Here is a 25,276-nt window from a genome sequence, read left to right on the forward strand (position 1 = left end):
TACCAACTCGTTTAGAATACTCTGAATCCCCATCATTGTATGACACACAGCTTGAACTACCAGCAAGGCGTTCTGGGAAATGAAGTTCAACTCACTGTTGATGCGTCGTAACCGGTCGTAACCTTCCATAGTTAAGGGGGATATTTACGCTAGCATTAGTAATGCAGTACAATTTACACATTTTAAAACACAACTATAAGACTACGCGTATAAAAATAAAACCCGCAATTTAGCCCTGGAACTTAGTGATTTTAACGTACGTCCTCTGAGCTGATTCACGACATCTCTACTTGTGTTGCCATGCCGTAAAACACTTTGTCCGAGCTGCCAGTGAAGAGAGACAGAAGGCCTTAAAGCTTTTAAATTTATAGACGATGAAAGCAGGGTTATCAAAACGCACTTTCATCTTATAGACAGCATTTAAGTTTTTCTCACGATGATCATAGAGAATGTTGAAGCCTTGAAGACGTGGCTTGCTAAACTCCTTGAGCCAATGTAAGTATTGAATTGAAATGACATTTAGCCTGCATGCTATGTAGCCACGTTAGCTTGCTAGCCAGTGTATTTAGCTTGGCATCAATGAGGGGTTTGCTAGAATCTGGTGGCAGATTCTTGCACGAGTTAGCTCACCACTCTGCCGCTAGCTGACTTTTCATCACAGTGGGATGGCAGGGGCTTCGCTGGCTGATGCTTAAGAAATCAACCATATTCACTGTAAATTTTGTCTATTGCTGAGCTACATTTTGGTGGTTTGATAGGTCCTCGAGAGACGATAACGTGACTTTTTCAGAGCTTTGAACATGGCATCTACCTGCAACAGATAGCCAACTTGTACCGCCATAACCTGCTGAAATGTATCTAGCATTACTATTTTTTATGCACGTTTTACATTACAATACGTGCATGCACGCCAAGTTACTATAGTTACATTGATGAACTTTCTCTTTCTCTCTTCTCCTTTCTCTAAAAATAAAAGCGAGTTGACTGATTTGTAACTGCAGTTGGGAAAGTTACTGTTGGCCTTTTTATGGATTCGTTATTTTAAAGAAAGAGTTGAAGTTGAAGTTGTGAAGTTGATGAGAAGGGATGGCTGGAGTTGCTCGCCTCTCATCCATTGTCCTGTTGATGTAATACTGCCACATTCTGTCATACAACCATCCTCCAGGATGTTCAGCACTTCACTTTTCAAATTGTCTACAGGACATGAATGCCTTGTTCTGATCCATGTTCAATTTAGTTTCAAGTTTAGGTGATAAAGGTCTGCCCAGTCAATGTTTTTGACCTCTGTTCAATACAGCCTTGGTTTGGAGTTGTTATAGTTTTGTGCACCATGTCAGCCATTTACTTGTGTTTGTTGTACATTAGCAGTGCCATCCCCTGGCTATGAGATGTGGTAACTTTGTCTGCAGCACTGCCTGGTGGACAGCACTTTTAGTTTAAAGTGGTGTAAAGTTTTAGAATATGTTTGTTGATGTCTTGCTTCTCTTTTATTTTGCTTCAAATGAAGTTTATTTATTGTTTCTGTTGTGTGGTAATTTGATGTGTTAAGGGTATTTTTGCACACACAGGTAGCTGGGCACAACTGGAAAGAAAACCTAATTTACTCATTCTGAATATAGATATTTTATTGGAATCTGTGTGATATTGTTCAAACTGTCCCCTAAACCCCTTTTTTTAACCTGTTTTCTTTGCTTTTTTCTTATGAGTAGCATTATCAAAAATAACTTGCTCTTGCAGAAATTCTAACTTGCTTCTTCTAACCTGCAGATGTGATGCTGACCCGTCTGCATTAGCAAACTATGTGGTGGCTCTTGTGAAGAAAGACAAACCAGAGAAAGAGCTGAAAGCTCTGTGTGCTGATCAGCTTGATGTCTTCTTACAAAAAGGTACAAACTCCACCCAAGTTCCTCTTTTAGTGTTAGTAAATGCATCATGCATGTAAACAGTTATAACCAAGATTCTTTATTTTCTAAAGGTTGGTTAAAGGTTTTGCTTTCACAAAGATTTCCTTTATTCAGCTGTCAGGGAATGATGTTTTTTACTCACATGCATGTGTATAGATTACACCTTGACATTTCGAGCTTTTTTAAGTCATCTGACAACTCTGGCCAAAGAGTACTATTTGGCATCACCATGACAGTGAAATTCACCTGCTGTAGTTGTTATCATCACCTGACTCTTGTGATTTCTCAAAATGACCACCAGAGGGCATGGTACAATTCTGAAAAAGTGTCCCTTTTTCAGTTTTGTGTCAGTGTATTTTCAGTGTTTGTACCATTTCATCTTCTGACAAACCCTTTTCTTTCTTTTACTACTGGAAGTTTAATATATCAGCCATGATTTTAATCGCTTGAATTAAAGCCAAGTTGACTGTCTTATACCACACTGCTTATGGTTAAATTCCAAGTGTAACACACAGATTACTTGAACCTACATTAAACGATAGCCAGCACATGACTATCAGTCACAGCACTCTCTGGCTGTGAGTTCCAGCTCAGCGATAGAGTTTCTCTATCACTAAAAATAGAATGTCTGAAGGTTTTATGGCTGAGATATGATCTACTGTTTGATAGCAAACTGACAAAACCGAGTGGTTGCATTGAGTCACATATTTTTTCATGTCTTTACAGAGACAGTAGGATTTGTCGATAAACTTTTTGAGTGTCTGACAACCAAGAACTACCTGGGCAATCCACTTGCAAAGGAGGTCCCTAAAGAGGAGGTGAAACCACCTGCAGTCAAACCTGAAGTTGTGGAGGTAAAACACTGTGGGAAAAAGTCTGATATACTTTTTTCATACTCTGATTTGTTGTCATCTATTGAAATACTTTACACTAACACTGGAGCTTTTATCGCTTCATTGGGATTTAGGTAAAAAAAAAATCATGAATATATAATTACATATGTTACATGTATTTCCTATTTACTTCTAGGCTGAAATTCCAGATGAGGAGAGAGAAAACAGGCGGAGGAGAAGTCCCCTGAGAAGCCGCCCTGACTTCAACGAGTCCAGGTATGACTTTGTTTCAGGGATTCAGATCACATCAGCTTCCTGATCAAGTTTGAGGCGACTACAGAAGTTATTCTGAGCTTAACTCTAAGTGTTGTGAAATTTCTTGTGCTCAGGGTCTCTTGTAATACTGACAAAAGTCAGCATTTCCATGTGTGAAGTTGTGTAGAAATGTTAACATTTGGATATATTTGGATGATTAGTTTAAATCTCAGGAGTCCTGCCAGTGAGTAAATGTTGGGAGTGCAGATCTCATCCGCCTCATTGATAACAAATTGCACAATATGATGACTGTTATACTATCATTGAAATAGTATTGCATTTGTTTCTCAATGTTATTGTGGTGCCAGCTACAGGGGACAGTTTTTGATCATAAAGTTGACTGACTGTGCGCATCTTCATTGATTGTACTTATAAACAGCAAAGATTAGCTAAATGGATCAGAAAACAGCACAGAGGAAAAATTAATCCAGATTTACAGATACAGATTTTTGACATGTATTTTTCTCTCTCAACCTAACAGAAGCCGAGATGACAGGAGGCGAGATGATCGCAAGCGTAGAGACTTCGATCGACACGGGAAAAGCGGCAGCGACTCCCACCGAGAGCGGGAGCGTCATGAGCGCCGCAGGGGGAGCCCCCGCGGGAGGAGCTATAGCCGAAGCCGAAGCCGGAGCAGGAGTGGCAGTAGAGGAAAGAGCAGGGACAGGGAGCACAGAGGCAGAGGTGAGAAATCCACCCCACCCCCACCCCCCCCCCTTTTTTTTTACCTTACCTGGCTTCACACAACCAATAAACAACAGCAGCACTGGGGACATCAAGAGTGTAAGAGTTCCTGAAGTGAGCTTTAGTGATGCAGAGATACTGTAGGAGACAGGCTGTGCTTTAGACTGTCAAAGAAGTTTGGATGTAGTCTTTTTCTGTCAAAATTCATTGGATGATTGGCTGAAAGAAGATGTGGACTGCTTTGCAATCTTACCAGTGGGGATTTAACAACAGGGGCTGGAGCTGGCCGCACTACCCACAAGGTTGATTTACATCTCTGCTTTACAGGATTAGTGAAACCACTTTCAAAGCGTACTGGATTTATATTTGTGCATACCTTTGTTGTATTAATATTCTTCTGTTTTTATTTCTTTGCAGACTTTAAGTCAAAGTTTGAGTCGGAACGGAAAGACACCGACTGCTACAACTCTTCATCGACACCCAGCTCCCAGCAGCAGCACTCGTCACCTCTCCTGCCGCTGCCCACACCTCTGCATCCTTTCTCTTCATCTTCATCAGCTGGAGTTTCCGGTGTTCCAGTGGCAACACCAGCTCACCTCCCCGATAGCACTACAGACAGCTGGTCAAGCTACTATAACACACAGAGGCAAGATGGTGTCGGCAAGCCGTTCATCAACAAGGGCGCGTCGCTCAAACAGCGGTGCAGGGATTATGATGGTAGGAGTTGAATCTCTCATCCTTTGCTATAATGTTCTGCTCATCTTTTCCATCAGTTTGTACGATTTTCCTCTTGTATTTTGTCTTTGTTTTACATATATTGTGATGTGGTATTTGTTGAGAATTTTGCTTTATCTTTTGTGGTAAATCCCCCACCATCCTCCCACGAGGGTCATTATTTACTTTGTTTAGTCTCATCACTAATGACCACTGTTAAGCAGTCTGTCTCTTCTCCAGAGGCACGACAGGGTTTAAACTTACCCACTGTCCCTGAAGTGCTCTGCTTTCTGTCACAGAGTTCAAAAACAGCCTCATGGGATGCTGTTTTATAATGAGACTGTTGGGTAAATGTTTGCTCTGTAGTCCTTAGCTGCTTTAAACTTTTCCAAGTCATCATCTGTTTATTCATTCTCAAACTTACTTCAGTCTGAAAAAGTCTGATTTTAAACTTGATTTCCCTACCTTCTCAGAAAAGGGATTCTGTGTCCGTGGTGACCTTTGTCCATTCGACCACGGCAATGACCCTCTCATCGTAGATGATGTCAACCTGCCCAACATGATTCCATTCCCACCCCAGCCGGTTATGCCACCCCCCACTGGTCTGCCGATGCCTCCAATCACTGAACCACCCCCTCCCCTCAGGATGCCTTCTATGCCACCTTATGGTCAACCACCACCACCGGGCGTCTTCCCTATGACTGGTAAGTCCTAACACCAGACTCCTTTGTATGCAGATACTTTTGGTGCCATTAGCACCTTGCTCAAGGAGCAATGTTCATACATGTAATAAAAAAAATACACTACTTTTTCTCCTCCAAAAAACTTGTTTGCACCACAAAACATGTTTTCCTGTCACCACACTGATAATTTTGAAAATGTTTTGTATCCTCTTAAAATTCTGTGATGTGGGATTAAATTTTTTGGATCAGAAATATTTTTAAATTTAACTCTTCAGATTATGTGGCACCATGATCGAACCGGCATTGCAATTTGGAGATACAAGAGTATAATTTTAATTTCAGTTTGTTTTTGAGAAATTCTTTTCACTATCACACACATTTTCGATGATAATGTTTATTCTTTCTATATAGTGTAATTAGATATTACCTAGTTGTGTTTATTTTATGTACCCAGGCTTTTCCCATTGAAATTGAAAATAAGACCATCAACAGCAAATTAGGGCCGTGACAATATGCTTTTCTCACAATTCGATTCTATTACAATTTTTGGGGTGCAATTTAAATTGCGATTCTTTGATTCATTAGATTTTTGAGATTTTTAGTTTGCTTTTTTTTAACACCAGACCATGAAAAAAAGTTGAATGATGATATCTACAGACCAATCAGGAGCCATATTTTCTCATAAAATGCACATCACACGAGTCAGAGAGAAACATTTCACCCTCTGCTGGAGAAAAGTAGTAACTCTTTTCCAATCCAGTTTATAAACAAAGACTGAAAAAAAGAATTTGAATTTGAATTTGAAAAGAAAACCTATTTTTTTGACCAAAAAATCCCAATTTTGATATTGCCAAACAAAAAATCCTGATATACCGATTTGCGTTTTTTCTCCCACCCCTACAGCAAATGAACACAAAGTTACAGACACAGACACACAACAGTGGCACAAACAACATGTTTTATTAACACTTTCTACACGACAGTCAATCCCTCAAATACTTGATATTTTTAAAGTGTTTTTTCGACCAAGAATGATCTAAGTTCAACTTGGGATATACAGGTCTTTGTGTATCAGCTGATTCATGTCTGATCTTGCATTGTGGACTGATTCAAGATGCACAAGTTTTCATTCTATCACAAAGGGTTAAACCCCTGAATCCTCTGTTAAACTAACTCTCCCACTTACTCCACCCTGCTAATGTCTTTATTTACTCCTGACATAAAAGCTTCTGATGAGCCAACTAACATTTCACCCAAGCATCCTTTTTGGAACATGGTGGTTTAAACTGTGCAGCAGCTGACTCAAGTGTTGGTTTTGGGATTAGAAAACTGCGCTTGCTGTGAATTTAATCAGATTTAAAAAAAAATTAGTTCAAAGGGAAAAGAATGTCATTTACTCACTTCCTGCCAGCTTCAGTGTGTCATGCTAACCCTCTTTGTCTGGAATGATAAAAGCTTGAGCTCTGCACTTTCAGCCTCAGACTGTCTGTCACTGCTGTTAAACCTGAGACATCAGCTTGGGCTTGTGTCTCCCTTAGGACCCCCACTGATAGCTACCAGTGGGATTGACACCCCCAACCACCAATCGGCCATCACTTCCTCTCCTCCTATCGGACCACCTGGGGTGGGGCTGCCGCCTACTCTTCCTCCTCCTCCTCCACCTCCTCCTCCTCCCTCCTCGTCTTCATCTGTGTCTCTCCGTCCCCAATATGTGCAGTCTGAATGTAAGCAGTGATGCTTTTCCGGTTCACAATGGGGCTGCATATTTCAAGGGGATATTGCTGTGGCTCCTTATCTGATGTTCTTTTTTCTTCTTCTTTATTTCCTCTTTATTGAACTTCTCTCAGTAAATATTTCAAGAGAATGCCTGAATGATGAGATTTTTCCACACCTTTAAGTCCCCTGTGTATCATTTATCATAGCTTTGTTCATGCGTGATGTTGAAGTGCATGATTTATTTCTTGGGACTGCAGTAACAGTTGTTGGCCAGAGGGAAGCACTGTTCATTAACCTGAGAGGAGGCAGCGTAGCTAAGAACAGTTAACATGAACCCTGCTCAGTGCCATTGTGCTGAGTGCTTTTTTTTCTGAATTCAGGGCATGAATAATTATACATTTCTACAGTAAAAGCTAAGTTTGTTTCAGATAGAGTGGTTCTGTTTTTAGTTAATTACAAACTCAGGACTTTGTCCTTAACTCAACCCAGTTTTTAAAAGGAGTACAACTGCCCTGACCGGTTTCATCATGCCTTAATTTAATGTTTTACTGTCTTAGGTTAAGAACCAGTTTACTGTTGTTGTGTTTTTGTAAATGTAAATATACATTTCAGAACCACATAAAGCTGTAAAAAAAAATCATAGGTTGCTGAAATTTATTTTATTTAACTTAATCGCACTCTGAACAATATTTTTGTGAGTTATTCTTGGTATTCCCTCTGATCCTGTGAGTACTTCATGTGCATTTATGTATTTTGTTTTTAAAATAGATAACTATGATCCAGAGGGATACAACCCAGAATCTCCAGGCCTGACTGCAGCTGGTCGGAACGCGTATCGCCAATTCATCCCCCGGGTGCAGACTCAGCGTCCCAACCTCATCGGCCTCACATCCAACGAAGGACAAGGCTCCAGAGGTAGACTCTCCTGTCAGCTAACCATGTCACTAACTTCAAAATGTGGGTGCTTTTACAATCATAAGCTTCAGCAAACTCTTGTGGCTTCATTTTTTTATGTTTTTGTCTTTGGGTCTCCAAGCTGCCAACATAGTGATCCAAACAGAGCCTGCTGCTATAGCAAGCACTCCTGGAAGTAACGTGCCCCGCTTCAACACAGAGCTGGACAACAGGAAGAGAACCATTGGACCTAGCACAGCTGAGGGACCTGCAGCTAAAAAGCCCTGGATGGAGAAGTAAGGACACACACTTGAAAAGTTTAGCTCCAATAATAATAATGATCCTAAGATGTTCCAGTTTGAAAGGGAGAGTGACTTTTTAGATACCTTGTTCATTAATGGTACCGTTTGTCACAACATCACAATCCTCTTTCTATTCCAGACCAGGTTTTAACAACCAACACAAGAGCAGTTTCCCGAAGAGGTATCACTATGTGAACACCAAGTTGGAAGTGCGCAGGATCCCTCGTGAACTAAACAACATCACCAAGCTGAATGAGCACTTCAGCAAGTTTGGAACCATCGTCAATATACAGGTGTGTCAGACATTTGTGTCGGCTAAGATTAATCAGGCCATGTGGGCACAGAGAAGTTTGATAAGCCAAAAAAGTTAGCACAAGTTGTTGCAATGATGCAGATACACACTGTATGGCTGTCGGGAACAGTCACACTAAGGTAAATGTGTTTAGAGCAAGTATTCAAAAGAGTCTCACACACACAGAAAACATCTTGGTGCGTAAACAAAATGCCTTAACTTGAGATGGTAGATACACACTGTGCAGGGTTTTTTCCATTTTCAGGGGGGATTTAAAGGGATGTTACATTTACTAAATCAGTTCTGTGTATGGATATAGTCACATGTATAATATCAACTTAAATTATGACTCCCTGAATGGATTTTAGTGAATACAGAGCTGTTAATTTTTGTGTCTAAATCAACAGAGACAGAATTTGTGAAGATCAGGAAGTTTAAAATAAACACAAAGCTGTGCACAAACCTAACCGCTACGCTGTTTCATTCAGGTGGTGTTTGGTGGGGACCCCGAGGCAGCATTGATTCAGTACACAAAGAATGAAGAGGCAAGACGGGCTATATCTAGCACTGAAGCTGTCCTAAACAACCGCTTTATTCGTGTGCATTGGCACCGCGAGCCTGGCACCAATGCCACAGCACCTCAGCAGCAGGAGCAGAGCTCAGGAAGTCAGGCCGCTGGATCCGCACCTAACCAGGCATCGCAGCACAGCAATGTGCACAAGGTCTGTATGAAGATCTAACCTCTTTAAATCTTGTCCCTTTTCATGTCATGGTGTGTTCGATTGATCTTTTCCCTCTTTGACTGCTATCTGCAGGGGATCAAGCAGCACAATCCTGCAGCCTATGTGTTGAACAAGACTCTACCCAAACATCGCTTGTCAGTGGCAGCAGGGACGACAGTTACAGCTAAGCCAGACGGTCTGAACCCAAATCCAGACACTGTCAATGTAAGTGTCTGTTTGTACAAGGCCCTTTAAACACGGGTGCCGCTGTTTTTGTCAAGTTCAAAAATGTAGGAGGAAGGATCAGAGAGATGCAGACTACATTTCTGTGTGATTGCTGGTTTTACAAAGCTTAAGTGTATACAAAGCAAGAAAAAATGGAGAGCTAACAGAAAGAGAGTTGCTAATTTATTGCATCCTTGTGTCCTGAGATGAGACAGCGTGAACTGCTGTAGTCTCGCTGTTATTGCTTGTGTCCATTGCAGCTGTCTACAAGCTCTTTATCATCACCTAAATGCCTCATTCTCTCTGTCTTTTGCACTTAGGTGGCACCTGCGCTGACAAACACCCAGAAGGGCCCCTACTCCTCCCCAGCACTGAAGTCATCATCGAAGAGCCTTGGGAAAACGGGAAAAGCACTTGAAGCACAAGAAGTCCTCAAGAAGAAACAGGCATGTTGCTTAAATTTTTAACACTTGTTTTGACTGCTACCAGCAGAGCAAAGACAAGATTAGCCACTTGTTTTTACCAGAGGGTGGGGGGGGTGGGGGGGTAACAAAAACGGTAGAGTTACCTTTGAAAAATGACCAGTGGCAGCAAATAGTATGCTTTTTAGTCTGTTTGTGTTTTATTCGTTGCTTTTGTTCACTTAGGAGGCTTTAAAACTCCAGCAGGACATGAGAAAGAAGAAGCAAGAGATGTTGAAGACACAAATTGAGTGTCAGAAGGTAAGACTAGCCTGATCCTCTTATCCCATTACATCTATTTGTTCCTATAATTACACATTAAGATCAGAGGGTCAAGACTGTTTCATCTCTCTATACACATCTCTCCCTAAAGTCTCTATTGCCAGTCCCTCCTAAAACTGATTATTTGCCTTTTCAGAGGCTTATGTTAAAAATTAAGTGTTTGGAGTGTGTCTCAGGAGGCTGTGCTTTAAAATAGCACATGAATACAGGAACATTACAACTGTTTGAAACATTGTTTTCTTTTAGGATTAAAAGGGTTAAAAAGGTACATTACATGTATTTACTTAAATATTTGTGTATTTTCATTTCACTTCTGCATAAGTTAGCGCCTCATAAGGACCACTCCAGATGAAAACCTCAATTTTTAAATCCCCTCTCAAAACACGCTTCTATAGATGCTTGTTTATCTTCTTCCAGGCCTTGATAAACCGCCTCGAGAAGAACAGAGGGATGAAACCTGAAGAGAGAGCCAACATCATGAAGACCCTGAAGGAGCTGACAGAGAAGATTGCACAGCTTCAGAATGAAATGAACCCAGCCTCCCAGGCCCCCGGAGGCAAATCCAACCACAACCAGCCCAAGACCAAGGTCGATGTAAGTTTGGACCTCTTTTGGCTCACACAGTTTTGGATCACTCATTTCATGGATTGACTGCTCCGCCCCTGTAGGTCAGATGTGTTACTGTTGCATTTCTGCTGTGTTGTAAGTAAGCATTTTATATAATTTGAATCAGGCCCAAAAGGAGTTGCTGGATGCTGAGTTGGACTTTCACAAGAAGATGAGCTCTGGAGAAGATACAACAGACCTCAAGAGAAAACTGGGACAGCTACAGGTGGAGGTAATATATGCTTACACACAGAGACAAAATACGTGAACATACAGTTTGTAACTAGCTCTGTAACAAACTGAAAGTAACAGTGTGTGACGATGTAGAATGACTTCATCATAGTTATTTGACAATCCTTCTCAAAATCTCAAGAATTATTCGGCATGAAATTGACAAAATTTTTCTGTTGCATAGTTCCTTATCAAGTAGCAAATAACCTGCTAAAAAGAAGTATGAATATGGTTTTCTTTAAAAAGGAACTACAAAGGACTGTGAAGTTACTGCAAAATGAAAGTTCCTCACTGTTACATTGTCCAAAATTTAACAACCAGGAAACAAGGTCAATACATGAAGATGTGCTACAGGAAGTTCTTCAGAGGAAGTCAGCAGAAAAGATAGTGAACGTTGTCATTGTCTATAGAGAGAAGAGAAAAAAATATATGCATTTGCAAATCATTCTTTACTGAGTCAAGATGGATCAACCATATTCTGCACGGAGTAGATGGCTTCTGAGGGAAAAAGAAAATCAAGCATGTTCCAACAGATTCTTCGGTTCCACTTTTTTTCTTCTTTTGTTTCAAGGCCAAGTGTCGGAATCAGTCACACTAAGGGAAATGTGTTTAGAGCAAGTGTTTGAAAAGAGTCTCTCACACAGAGAAAACATCTAGGTGAATAAATGAAACGCCTTACTTTGAGAAAATGTGTATTGTGTATATTAGACATAGGCATGTGATACAGAGAGGTTTTAAAACCCCAAGATAACTCAGAAATGTGGAGCTAAGGCAAGCTGTAATTAGCGTCCTCCTGAAATTTATGTAAAACACCAACACGCAATCTTTATTGATGTTGTGAAAAAATTGCTACTTTTCACAGTCAGTGTGGCTTTACAAGCATGAGCTACATGGAGCCAAAACCATTTTCGAAGCAGGCTTTGAACTTGTTACATATGGTTCAAGGTTTGAAGATGTTTGTTTGATTGTTGCATTCGGCCTCTAGTGGACACTTTGGGAATTGCAGTTTTGTGCACTTATGTGTTGGCCTCTTTTTAATCACAGGGTGTTGCAACATTCATTGTAGTAGTTAAGAGTGTTTGATGAAAGATCACTGTATAGTTTTACCTGAAACAACATTTGGAGTATTTCAGAGGCCATTATATTGCAAAGTGGGCCCCTCTAATGTCTTCCTTCAAGTTAGCAGCACCTGGAAACACACACAAGGTCAGCTGTGTCCCTGTATCAGCTTTACAAGAACATCACTTTTGTTAGCAACACCCTGCCTGGCATGTTCCCCACCCCCCTCATCTACCCCTGTGGGTCCTAAATTATCCTGTTATTAAAAATGCATATTCCCCCTCTCCCGAACTAGGCCCTGCTTCTGCACATTACACTGCAGCCACTTAAGCAAGCCCAGAGGAATCACCACTAACGAAGCCAAATCAGACACTGGTCGTACACTGATGGAGCCCCGCCTCATTAAAGTTTGAGTCTCCAGTCCTTGTACGAAAATTGCGGGATGACAATTACAGGGCGAAAGGGGGAGGGACAAGTGGGAAAAAAAGTGGTCGTAAGGTGGTGGAGTGGTTGGAAAGCAAGGAGATGTCACTTTAAAAATAGAGGAGTGACAACTAATTGTGAGAGGCAGAGAGTGACTGAGTAAGGAATGAAGGTGAGGATGTACTTTATTCTGTCTCTTCTCTGCATCCTGTGATTTTTGTGTGGACTTGTAGCTGAATGAAAGAGAATTCTTTCACTGCTATGCAAAATTTATTTTTCTGTTCCCGTAGACGCCTGATAAATAAACACACTTGTTTCTGGCATGTTTGTTTTCCTGTCAGAAAGCATAACAGGGAGACATCAAGGCTCACAATCTGTTTTCCGCATCTGCTCCTAATGGTTTTTTAACACAGCCAGGTGGCATCCATCTCTGTGTGACTTGAAAAAGTAGCAGCGTGTTGTCTATTTATAAAACCAAACCTCCCTATCTGTCCTCCTTCAGGCCACCCGGTTGGGACTGATCCGGCCTCCAGGTGGTCGGGGTCGTGGCCGAGGGAAGATGGCTCTGGAGCCTGGTTCGATGCACGCAGGCCGCGGAAGGGGCCGCAGCCGGGACATGGCAGGTCGAGGTGGTTCTGTAAACCGCATGGTGGTCGACCATAGACCCAGAGCTCTGGCTATTTTGGGTGTCAGTCAGGAGGAGAAGGAGGAACTGATGCCGCACTTTGTGGTGAGAACCATGTTCCTTCCTCTGTGTTATTTTGTTTAACTAGAGCTTTAGGTGTTACATCAATAACCGCCTTTGTTTTGATTTTGTGTCCTCAGAAATTTGGTGAGATTGAGGAGGTCCGCGAACAAGACGCTAACACCGTCGTTATGACCTTTAAGACGAGAAGTGAAGCAGAGAATGTAAGTCACAAGACATTAAATCACACAAATCTCTCTTCCTTTTCAGTTTGTCTAATATACCTAAAATTTAAAAGTAAAAAAAAGTGGTTTTGTTGTAAAATATCAGTGAAAGTTGTCATTTCATCACCAAAACAAAACGTTTTCTTCCTTTTTATGTTTTCAGGCAGCTAACCAGGGAGCCAAGTTTAAAGGTCGGGTTCTGCAGATTTCCTGGTACAAGCCGAAGACACCCTCTGTTACAACAGAGCCTGAGGAAGAGGAGGCTAAAGATGAGGACAATACGGTATGAAACATAAACACAAAGTATGCAGAACACAGCGTCAGGTTTTATTATGAAAAATGATACACAAGCTCTGCACTCAGCGTTGACTTTTTTTCCAGGTTTAGAGTTGTCTCTATGTGTGGAAACTTTTTCCAAGTTTTATTCACAGATTTTACTTTTACATTTCTTTCTGGTGCCTCTAAATTTTTCACCACATCTCCCCATGGAAAATCAGGGCAAGGCTCTCAGAACTAAGAGCATCTCAGCCCTTTGAGTAAAACTGCATTACTGTCAGGTGAAATCCTCATACTGTAATTTCATGTGCAAAACGAGTTTTTGTGGTTTCTGTGAAAGCCGGAGAAATGCAGCTCAGAGCTTTATGACCCAGTCCTTCAGTTAAATGTCTTAAGACCTTGAAAGAAATGTTCAGTCTCTTTAAAGGTGATCCACTTACACCGCAAAAAAATCCCATCCTGTATTTATCTACGCCTGCCCATGACAACATTCTGTGCTGGAAAATACAGACATAAAGATTCTCACACACAAAAAAAGAAACACATGTACAACCCAAATACAACTTAGCACAGAACTTCTACATCCTCTTTCTTTTTTAAAGAGTGTCGTCTGCCTTTGTTGGCAGGAAAGTTATATTAAATATCCACCACTTGCCATGAGGAGAGTTAGCCACAGAGAGAGATTTGCTTTGTTTACTTGCAGTTAATGTTCGGGTTAAGGTCAGTTTCTGAAACATTCAGAATAATGTGTTTACATGCATGAGCAAACAAGGTTATTTCTTTTGACATGGTATCTTGATCAAATCAACAACGCACGGACAACATCTCGACACACAGAGAATGTAATGATGCAATACTTTTCTACAGTTCTACATGTTCATTCAGCAGACGCTTTTGTTCAAAGCAACGTACAACAAAAACAAGAATTTAGACAGATGGAAAAAAAAAACTAGTTAGTGTAAGAAAAGTGCTCTAAGTTATTCGGCTGCAGGTGCTGCTATTCAGTGCAGGATATTTTTTTATTTTGTTTTAATAATGTAGAATAATCTAGCAAACAAATCACAAATAACTGCTGCAACAATATACTTCAACCTTCAACAACATTCAGTATTAGTGCTGAAAAATCAATAAGAGTTGAGTCTTAGACCATCTGACTTATTCTACCTTTGAGGACAAAGAGGAGAAGGGTCAGCTTAAGTGTTCCCTGAACAGATGAGTCTTCAGTTTAGACAATGTAGACAAGCTGACAGATGCTATTTAAGCAAACAGAGCCTCAGAAGACAGACATTTCCATAATTTAAAATCATTTTTTATTGAACTAAGAAAATAGTCTAATACTGTGATGAAGTCTGTGACTAAGCACCTGCCAACAATGCCAAAATTCCTACCAAATGGTTAGCTGACCCCTATAACTGCTATCAAAGCAGCCTGGGCTTTAAACACCCAGAGGAGCAACAGGCTGTCTGCCCCTATGCCATGCCACATTGATGCAGTACTTTGTCTGAAGGAGTCCCAATCAAGTAGGGCATTAAGTGTGAGGATGAACACACTTTTCAGAAGTTTGACACTTTAATATTTAGAATATTTTTATCAAACTTAGGAACAAGTCTGATAATGTGAAAACCGGGTTTTACATGTAATAAGCTGTAAGCTGTAGACATCAACTTTCAAACAAGAGCTCAGTGTACTTAACTCTGTTGAACTGACACCAAACTGTAAATTTACAAGTTTCCTTTTTGTCTTTGAAACAGAAGGAATCTAGCTCTTACTTGCCCGGTGAGGAGGAAGAAGAAGAAGAGGAGGAAGATGACGATGAAGATGATGAGTGCGAGAGTCGATCCTGGAGACGATGAAGGCATTGTGCTGCTCTCAAGGAGAATCAGTCCTTATCTTCCCCACATGCAGAAATAATCAGTACAACAGAACTCACTTTTCTTTTTCCTTTCCAGTATTTTCAGACAAAGTAATTTTAGACTAATCAAAGTCAGTCTCCTTTCTTTCCTGTACATGAGAAGAACTTTTGAGGGACAACAGTTTTTGTATCCCTTGACTAAACACTTATTTAAAATGTCTCACTTTTGCTGAGAAAGATAAACATTAAGTTGTTCTTATAGATAGATAATCCTATGTAAGTTTCAGTGTGCTTACCAGATGATAAATATCAGTAATGCACAACATTTGTGTCTACTGTGAATAGGTATTTTTATACATACTGTATTTAAGCTCTTTTCTCACCAGTTTTTGAAAAATCTTGTCCTCAGTTCAGGGACAGCCATTCCTTCACCTAAAGAACGTTCTCTGTTGCGACCAGAGATACTTATTTATTTTTCCACTGCATAAACGCACCGTACAGAACCTTTACTGTCTGGTGTGTTTTTCATTTCACATTTCTCACAAAGTTTGTTTCAGTATAAGTGAACCCAAAATGGTGAAGTACCTAAATAGATTTGACAGTCTCTGTCCAGGCATGAATACATGAAAGATTACGCATGTTCCTAAATTAAGAGGGTCACCTCTAACACTGTACCCTGACCATATTAGAGCCCAGGCAGGTGCAAAAGGATACCAGTGCAATAGAAATATTCAAGTTTGTTTACAAATGGCAGCATCCATGCATGTCACATACAGTCTTGTAGGAGGTTTTGAATTTTCCCGCTTGTGATTTGTTGCTCACTAAATGTCCTGTGCCACTCTGTAAATAAAAACACCTCAACAGGTGTTTTACATTTTCTTAGAGTGTGAACATTTTTCACTTGTGTCATTCTGTCAAGGACAAGGATCAGGTCACCCATTTCAGAAATGTGAGATCTAAAGACAGGTGTTTGAATGTAATACTGAACAGTTGATTTTAATATATATGAGTATAATTTCTTTGCCTTATACAATCAGCAGATGGCTGAATTTTTACAAGATTTGTGATTTACTTTTGTAAATTTTGTAAATTCTTGAAAGAGAAATTACTGTTGTGTTGATTACTCTGTTAATTTTGTTTTTTTGTGAATTTTTTTTTCTGCCATTTTACATAAAATGGCTAAGTTTGGTCAGATAGGAAAGGTAAAGCAAGGGTGCCCTGCATCTCTCGCTTTTTCACAAGATTTTTACTTGTTTTCTCCACATGCTCGATTTGTCATGTTAGGGGCACAATTCTTTCAAAGAAACTATCAGAGCTGCTCAAAGTGATGGAAAACACTCTTTATGAGTCATGCAATTCACAGGACAGTCTGTGCATTGGTACAGTGTTACCTGCATTTGGTGACCGACAGGACTCCTTTATTGTGCGCCTTTCGTGACAAACATTTCTTCATCCTTTATTTTTTTAGTTTTTTGCCTTCTATGAATTTACTGTATTTTAGAATTCCTAAGGTGGGAGAAATCAGATTAATTAAACTTTGCACTTCATTTTTTTAACTCAAATTCTCTTCCCAAAACCAGTAACTTTGTTTACACTCAGTCTAATAAAGTGTTGTTTGATTAATAGTTATCATAACTAAGCTGATCATATCTGGTAACCCACTGATACAAACATGCATGTAGAAATCTGCATGTTGTATGCATGCAGATTTCTGCCTGCACTTGAATTCAGTCACCAATACAAAAGTTCCAACACTGGTTAAAAGATATGGAAGTGTTTGAACCCTTGATGTGATTTCCTCCCACCTGAAATGTTGGTAGTTCTCTGCATATCTCGCTGACGACTGATGACTGATGAAGCACACTGCCAGTGACCTCATTCTCCCTTTAAAAGTTTATGTTCACGATCTGGTCTCTGCTTCAAAAAGGTACTCAAAGGTCACAGAAAATTAGCTATTTTCCCCCCATCAGCATTCTGTGCTTTGAAATGATTCACTCATGAAATTTGTTCTCTCAACGAGCTCACTGGCAGTTTTTCAGGGAAGGTCTCTCCTCCACTTTTGTACTATCTCCTGTCTGCTACTATCACATGATGGTGTACAAAAATGTAAAATGTTTATTGAATAATAGTTTTGGATTTGTTACTGTTTATATTTGCAGGATGTGGATGTATTTTCTTCATGTATTTTGTTTGTAAAAAATGGATTTCTAATTTACTAGCATGTTTGCTTTTGCCAATAAAGATGGAGGAATGGGTGCTTGTAAAACCATCAGAGGAAGAAAAAAAAGAAAGAAAACAAAAAAAATAACAATTGGATTTGGATCTTGGAGAGAAAAGAAAAAAAATATTTTGAGTTAAAGAAAAAACATTGACAGAGAAAAAAAAAAGATTCACATTGGCAAGGGGAAAAAAGCAAGCAAAAGCATTCCAGAAAATATAACCTTAAACTCTGGTGTGGTCTCCTTTGTATTTGCATGGTTTGGCGGGTTAAGATTATTAGTTTGCAGATGAGTTGTCAGGAATAACCCCTAAGATATCATACATCACATCATTGTTATGACAGTTTCTAAAATAGATGCAGTCTGTATTTTTTAATCTCACAGGTGTGAATTGACATGGGTGTGTGAACAATGTTTAGATAAGAAGGTAAAGGGGTGCTCTCGGGGAATTTTAGTATCCATTCATACATGGCACAGAGGAGAGTGGTCTGAAGATAGCTTCACTAAAAATGCAGGTGAGTATGGTTAAGATTTTTACATCACATAAATTCATGTTTTATTAAGGGATAGTGCAGCTAAGTATTTTCTAAAGAGGGACAATTTTTATTTTCTATAATTTAGATTTGAATATAAAGCAACTCTGATGGGTGTCCTTACTGAATGTGTGCAGACTTTTAAACCACTACATATCCATATGTTGTATCCTGTTATCTTTAAGCTGCTGGGCTCTAAAAATAGCACAAGATGTGTACGAGACTTGTTGAAATGGTGAGGTCATCTTATCAGGATTTCCTAACTGATTCATGAGTCATCAGAGAGGAAAGCCTCAAACACTAAGGTCGGCCCATAGCTTCGCCTCAACAAATTTCCAAAGAGCTGGCCAGTCAGAGAGAAGGATGTTTGTGGAGTTGGTCTCTTCACCCCCCCCTTTAACCCCTTGATGCCTGTTGTCGCAAATTTGCGACATACCCTGTCAAGTCTTGATGCAGCTGAAATGACCTTTGTATCTCATTATTACTTATTGATACATATCCTACGCATACCAAAGATCCTATCAGAGCCACTATGTCACAATATATTGGTCATGGGATGAACTTCCCATGTCTATATAAAACTAAACAAAGCATACAGAGGCTGAAATAAGGGTCTCCTGTGTGAATAAAACTGGTGCTTTTGAGTTGTAAATAATGTAAAACAGCGAGAGGGGTGCTAGAGTGACAGTGTGCATCCTAAAACAAAAAACACAATGCCATTAAGGTTTGCTTCTTGAGGGAGAAAAACACATGTGAGGTCAAATTTTGACAAGGGAAGTTAAAAGTTAAATTTCCTTTTGTGAGGCCATAACATATTATCTTGTTCAAAGTTAATTGTGAAATAAGGTGCCAGTTTTCTTTTTTCATCTGCAGATATGTGGCTCCCTAATATACTTAAACAACCAAGCAGGATGAAAAGCAACAATGAAAGCAGCTGTTTACAGTTGGGTGCTATGTGCTATGCCACAATGTGCTAGTGACCAGCAAACTGTTGAAATGCAGGAACTGTAGAAGCTACAAGGTCCGTTTTTCACAGTTAGAGATTTTTTGTTGATGGGGGATTTGGTATCAGACTGAAAATCTCTGTGGGGAAAAGAGCACAATTATAAACTTGAATGAAGGAATGTAACTAGAAAATAAATATACTTACACAACACCTCTTTTACCAGCTGATAAAGGAGCATGACCCAATCATTACCCACAGACCTGTTTCCCAAATAAAATCCCACCAAATAGCCTCAGAGGGAGGACTTCTGATGCTCTGTTTAATTACGTCCCCAAACAACTACAACATGTTAAAACATCACTGAATAATGCATGACAGTTTCTTTTTTTAGGAAGTCAAGTTAAAACACTCAGAGTCTGTTCAGTTTAATTCAGGGACTTTCTTCTCTTCCCAGGGGAAGAGATTTCAAACAGGAGCCTGAGCAGTGCACTGCTCCTGCAGGAGCCACAATGACGGAGGTGTAGTAGCATGGGGTTCTATGGAAGTCAGATGATACCATTAAATATTAACTTCTAAATAATATGTATATATATATATATATATATATATATATATATATATATATATATATATATATATATATATATATATATATATATATATATATATATATATGTCAAAGAAATAACTGACAAAGAAGGAGATGGATTCATTTGATTATAGTGGGAAATACACTTCTATGAAATACTACAGTTCCTCTTTGCCCTTTTCTCAGGGTCAAGGTATTTGCTGTTATGGGAAAATAGGAGTTCATGTCCTTTGAACAGTTTTGATTATCAGAGATCAGGAGTGTCACGAATGGATAGCTGGGTTTCTTGGCATTTATTACAGCTGATTCAGACAAAAAAAAAAGTAAAGATGGGCAGATTTAAAAAAGAAACATCAAACTACTTCAATCACAATGTTTATAAAATACTGTGTTAAACTGAACTATGCAAAGTGAAACAGTGGACAAAGGGGTGAATACTGGGACAGAAAAGTTCAGTCATCTAGCATAGTGTGAGTAGACCAGATGGTACAAATATGACAGCCCCCTCAATAGAACATGTCAGAAACAATCGTTAGGATATGAGAAGCACAGAGATGACAACAATGACCACTGAAATATGAATGAGCCTTGCTATAACAGCTATTAAGGAAGAGGCTTGGGAAGAGTGATGTGAGGGTGAGAAAAGGGACACACTGGGATCCCGTACAGCTTTCTTACATGTGGAACTGACACCTCAGTGTGTTATATGGTCACATTTAACATGGAGGTTCCCTGAGTTTTAAGTCAAAACTCTGAAAATAAAATTTAAATTTGGAATCAAAATGCTCATAATAGTTTCTCTTTTTAATCTTTGTATTTTTAATTTACTTATATGTGGTTATTTTAATGCAAACCCCATTAATCTTTGTATTCCATTATCAGCAGCTTTTAAAGTCTGTATCCCAGCATGCAACAGGTTCACCTGGTGAGAAAAATACCTTGGCCAGTTTTAATCTGCGTAATGAATGAGAACATGCCAACATGGTAATGGATGCCTGCCATCGTGCTGCTGAATTATTCACAGTCTGGGGAACCAGAGAGGCGGCCTGCAGGATCAAGTGGACCTGCTGTGTCATCGTTCGGGCCCTGCCCGCCTCGGCTCCTCTTTCGACCTGTTCGCCGCAGCATGGTGAGTTCAAACCAGGCAGCCACCTGAGACGAGTGTATGCTGCTCCGAGGAAAGGTGTTCACACGGGGGGAGAGGAGGGTGAGACACCTGTGTCAGTCATCTACAGGTTTCATGTTGTCAAAAGAATGTAGCACACTATCTATCTATCTATCTATCTATCTATCTATCTATCTATCTATCTATCTATCTATCTATCATCTATCTATCTATCTATCTATCTATCTATCTATCTATCTATCTATCTATCTATCTATCTATCTATCTATCTATCTATCTATCTATCTATCTATCTATCTATCTATCTATCTATCTATCCTTTATCTTTTTTCTCCCTTTCTTTCTTTAATTTGTCCTTCTTTCTTTGTTTACCATCTTTTTTGCTTGCATAATTCTTCTTCACATTATGCCCCTCCTCTCTTTTACTATTTCATTTGTTTATCAACATGTCATCATCTTCTTTTCTTCCTGTTTTCATCTCCCTCTCTTTAACATGCCCGATAATCTTTCTTCTTTCATTCTTTTCGATTTCTTTCTATCTCGCTTCCTTCTTCATTCTTTTAGTCATTCTCTTTCTTACCATCCTTCTTCCTCCCTTACTTTCTCTCCTTTCAGACTCCTTTCCTTTTCCCTCCTTAGATTCTTCTTTCTTTTGTATGGTATTTTCCTCCCCCTTTCCTTCTTTGCTTTCTTCATTTTCTAAAATCTGTCTACTCTTCTTTATGTCTTTATTTTTCATTTTTATGTCGTTTTTTTCCTCTTCCCATCCCCTTTGCATGCCGTGCTGCGCTGTCCATGGTGCTGAAATAAGGACAAACTCACCCTTGTCCTCTAATCTCTTAGATTTCAAGGACAAAAATAATTGCAATGAACACTTGGAAAAATGGAAAAGAAAGCAAATATATGAAATGAAATAAAGTGATTTAGTGATACAGACAGGTTTATCAGACTCTTGCACACAAAAGACAACATTTTGCAACTTGTAAGCTGAGCAGAGAACCGGAGGAGGGAGGGAAGAGGAGGAGGAGGAAGACTGAAAGAAAAGGAGGAGGTGGGGGAGGAGGGGGAACGGGGGACGAGAGGGATGCCGGGAGGCTCTGCCCAATGTTAACAGCTCAGTCTGGTGAAGGAGAGCTCAGGGGCTCTGTATCTGTGTGTCCGCTTCACCCGGCCGGCTCTTAATGTCAGGGGCCACACTGCTCGCGAGCTGCTTGCAGGGAGGAGGATGATGACCATGAACGGCAAGCAGCATTTCTCCATGCACCCGGCCCTGCACGAGCCGCCCAAATATCCCGGCCTGCACTCAGGCTCGGAGGGCATGCGCAGAGTCTGTCTGCCCGGCCCACAGGTACGTTGAGGTCGGGGGAGAGTGGAGGGGAAATATCACACAGGAAAATGTCTGTAAAGTTGATTTGACAGGACTTTGTTCTATCCTTTCCCTCTTTCTCCCTTCTGTTTCCCCCCTCTCCCCCTCCCAACACCCCCTCCCTTCCTCCTCTCCCCTCTCTCATCCACATGTCTATTCGAGCAATGCTCTTGCTTTCATATTAATTTTTATGACCTGCGCTTTGAGGAGGGTTCTCTCCTCTCCTCGGCGCTGTTGCCTTTGGAAAATGTTTTTTAGATCCTGAGCGCTGCCTGACAGAATTCCCCACTGACTCCAGTATGCGCACTCTTGCTTGCAGCTGCAGGGCAATATATTTGGAGGCTTTGATGAGAGCCTGCTGGCACGGGCAGAGGCTCTGGCGGCTGCTGACAGCATTGTCTCTCACGGCAAGAGTCACCCGTTCAAACCAGACGTGACTTACCATACCATGAGCAGTGTTGCCTGCACCTCAGCCTCCTCCTCTTCCTCCACCACCGTGCCCATCTCCCACGTCCCCTCCACCATCGCCTCCCACCATCATCACCACCATCACCACCTCGGACAGACCCTGGAGGCCGGGGACCTCTTGGATCATCTCTCCTCCAGCCTGGCCGTGACCGGGATGGGCGCTCCGGAGCCACCTGGGATGACCACACAGGCGCACCACCACCAGGTTTCCCACCACCACCTGCAGACCATGGGGCAACTGCACCAGGCGATGGCCACCATGGCACACCCTCACTCGCTTTCCGTGCACGGTGGAATGGCGTGCGTGAACGACGTGGAGTCTGATCCCCGGGAGCTGGAAGCCTTCGCTGAGCGCTTCAAGCAGAGGAGGATCAAACTCGGAGTGACCCAGGCGGACGTCGGGTCTGCGCTCGCCAACCTCAAAATACCAGGAGTGGGGTCCTTGAGCCAGAGCACTATCTGTAGGTTTGAGTCCCTTACTCTGTCGCACAACAACATGATCGCACTGAAGCCGGTTCTGCAGGCCTGGCTGGAAGAGGCTGAGGCTGCGTATCGGGAGAAGAGCAGCAAGCCGGACCTTTTCAACGGGAGCGAGAGGAAACGAAAGCGCACCTCCATAGCCGCACCGGAGAAGCGCTCTTTGGAGGCGTACTTTGCTATCCAGCCGCGGCCCTCTTCGGAAAAAATCGCGGCCATCGCGGAGAAACTGGACCTGAAAAAGAACGTGGTTCGAGTGTGGTTTTGTAACCAGCGGCAGAAACAGAAACGAATGAAATACTCCGCGGTGCACTGACTTTCACACATCTTCATGAATAAAATAGCCTACTACATTTTTGATCGAGTGATTAATAATAGCCTAAGTAGCCTAACTAACAGGGATTATCAACAGCTTTTCACGTGTCGTCTGGGATTATCTGCAAAGGACTTTTTCGATATTTCAGTCCCTGTCACTCACTTTTCCTTGTTGCACATTTTTTCTTACAGGTTTTGTCATCAATATTGGACTGATAAATGGTTGTATTGATCTGTGAGGACGCTGATTTTGACGTTGTTGCTTCAATATGTTGCACACACTGAATATGAACTTTCCACCCTGGCAGTTTTGTCACATTCAGGGATATTAACTCACTTTTTAAAAATGGATTATAAACGGCCTTCTCTGCGGGCTGTTGGTCTGCGGTGTTAAACTGAGGCTGGAAAAAGAAAAGTGTATTTTATTTATCTTTTGTTTTTGTGAGATGACAGATTTTAATCTCCACATCACTAACTGACCTTTATTTTTCCCCACCAATTTTTCAACTATAATGTGAATTCAACACTTTTTTTGCATCCTCATTCCCTGTTTAGTGAACTGTGTGGTAGTCATGTACGCACAAATATGAATTATTACGCTTTCACAAGGTAAAACCCACTGAATCTGTTTATCTTGAATTATTTAAAAACGAAATGACACCGTCATATTATATGAGGCACCTCCGTGTTGCTTTGGCTGCTGCTATATTTTAGTATTTTGATGTGAACGTGTTTTGGAGTATTACAGGTGAGCTATATGTTCATATAGCGCAGATATATACATTATATAGCCCTAAATCACCTTATTAGCTTTTTCTCACTCTTGGTTTCACTTGAAAATAATGTGTGGAGTTAAACTTAATAAATTATTGGTTATTTTGTACAATTACTCTGAAAAAGCGAGTTTATTTTTTGAGCTTTCAAATTTATAAATCACGAGGCAGCAAAATTTCAAGTGTTAAGCAATGGGTTTTATTTTAAAGGTTACAAAATGTGAAATCAACGTGGAATGAGCTTCATCCTGAATTGCACTATTTGGTGTTAGAATCTTTGTTTCCCAGTAACTCGCTCACTTGTTTTATTTATAAATCCCTGAACCTCTGTTGGGATTAAAAATGTATTGTTTAACATGATATAAGCGCTAAGGAAATGGAAAGGCCCCCTTTCACAGTAGTTTTCACACCGTGGAAACGCGGCACGCGCGTCCTCCCCTCGCTATGCTAACGGCCCCTTCCTCGCTAATTAGTGCTCTTTGAATTATGGATGTCCTCGTGTCACTGGGGTTATGTCGCGCTTGCATAGGCTTTAAAATTATTAAGTAATGACGATGCAATATTAATTATATATTGGTATAAAACGTAGTAATGTGTGGGAGCTGGGAGGAGAAAGCTAAGTGCTGACTCTGGGGAGAGAAGAGCCGGATATAAGGATATAAGCTACAACGAGGGGGAATTAAAATAACCAAAAATAATAATAATAAAAAAAAAAAAAAAACAAGTCTTTATAATTTTATCGTTTGACTCAGTATGTAGGCTATATTTCTTTCTCTCAGTCTATTTATTTATTTTATCTTAAGACCAAAAACCACGAACGAGTCTTTTTAAATAACCAATTAACACTAACGATGCTGTTGTAATATTAGCAACACGAGGCCATTTTCATTGTAATTTCAGTCCTTTTAAAGTAACAAAGACTTTGACCTATTTCTTCTTGTTTTTAAAAACAATTTCTTGTGACAATTTTGACATTATTTCCAGAAAAGCTCATGTTTAATTCTGCGTAAAAAAAAAAAGAAAAGAAAAAGAAAAAGTGATAAAGAAACAATATAGTGTAACACCATATTTGAAACTTGTG

The 25,276-nt window shown here is 40.4% G+C and overlaps 2 protein-coding genes across 3 annotated transcripts; both read left to right on the forward strand.

The window, feature by feature from the left end:
- The first annotated feature begins 91 nt into the window (after window positions 1-91).
- Window positions 92-15,732, forward strand: rbm27 (RNA binding motif protein 27). 2 transcript variants are annotated; one of them, XM_074671420.1, is made up of 21 exons: window positions 92-495; window positions 1,768-1,886; window positions 2,631-2,758; window positions 2,934-3,013; window positions 3,534-3,736; window positions 4,154-4,453; window positions 4,924-5,154; window positions 6,672-6,857; window positions 7,618-7,764; window positions 7,886-8,039; window positions 8,185-8,338; window positions 8,826-9,059; window positions 9,153-9,284; window positions 9,605-9,730; window positions 9,932-10,006; window positions 10,445-10,621; window positions 10,761-10,865; window positions 12,849-13,076; window positions 13,172-13,255; window positions 13,419-13,538; window positions 15,283-15,732. In XM_074671420.1, the coding sequence occupies exons 1-21, from the start codon at window positions 437-439 to the stop codon at window positions 15,382-15,384; spliced, it is 3,144 nt and encodes a 1,047-aa protein (XP_074527521.1). In that variant the 5' UTR covers window positions 92-436; the 3' UTR covers window positions 15,385-15,732. The 2 variants fall into 2 exon arrangements, with proteins under 2 accessions (XP_074527521.1, XP_074527522.1); XM_074671421.1 differs by lacking the exon at window positions 6,672-6,857.
- A 6,200-nt stretch (window positions 15,733-21,932) lies between these two features.
- On the forward strand, window positions 21,933-24,082 carry pou4f3 (POU class 4 homeobox 3). Its single transcript, XM_074671422.1, has 2 exons — window positions 21,933-22,144; window positions 22,482-24,082. The coding sequence occupies exons 1-2, from the start codon at window positions 22,022-22,024 to the stop codon at window positions 23,421-23,423; spliced, it is 1,065 nt and encodes a 354-aa protein (XP_074527523.1). The 5' UTR covers window positions 21,933-22,021; the 3' UTR covers window positions 23,424-24,082.
- Window positions 24,083-25,276: the final 1,194 nt, after the last annotated feature.

The sequence above is a fragment of the Halichoeres trimaculatus genome, unplaced genomic scaffold, assembly GCF_033239565.1.
Source record: "Halichoeres trimaculatus isolate MK-OKI-2021-1 unplaced genomic scaffold, fHalTri1.1 fHalTri1_scaffold_6, whole genome shotgun sequence".
NCBI classification, from domain to species: Eukaryota; Metazoa; Chordata; class Actinopteri; order Labriformes; family Labridae; genus Halichoeres; species Halichoeres trimaculatus.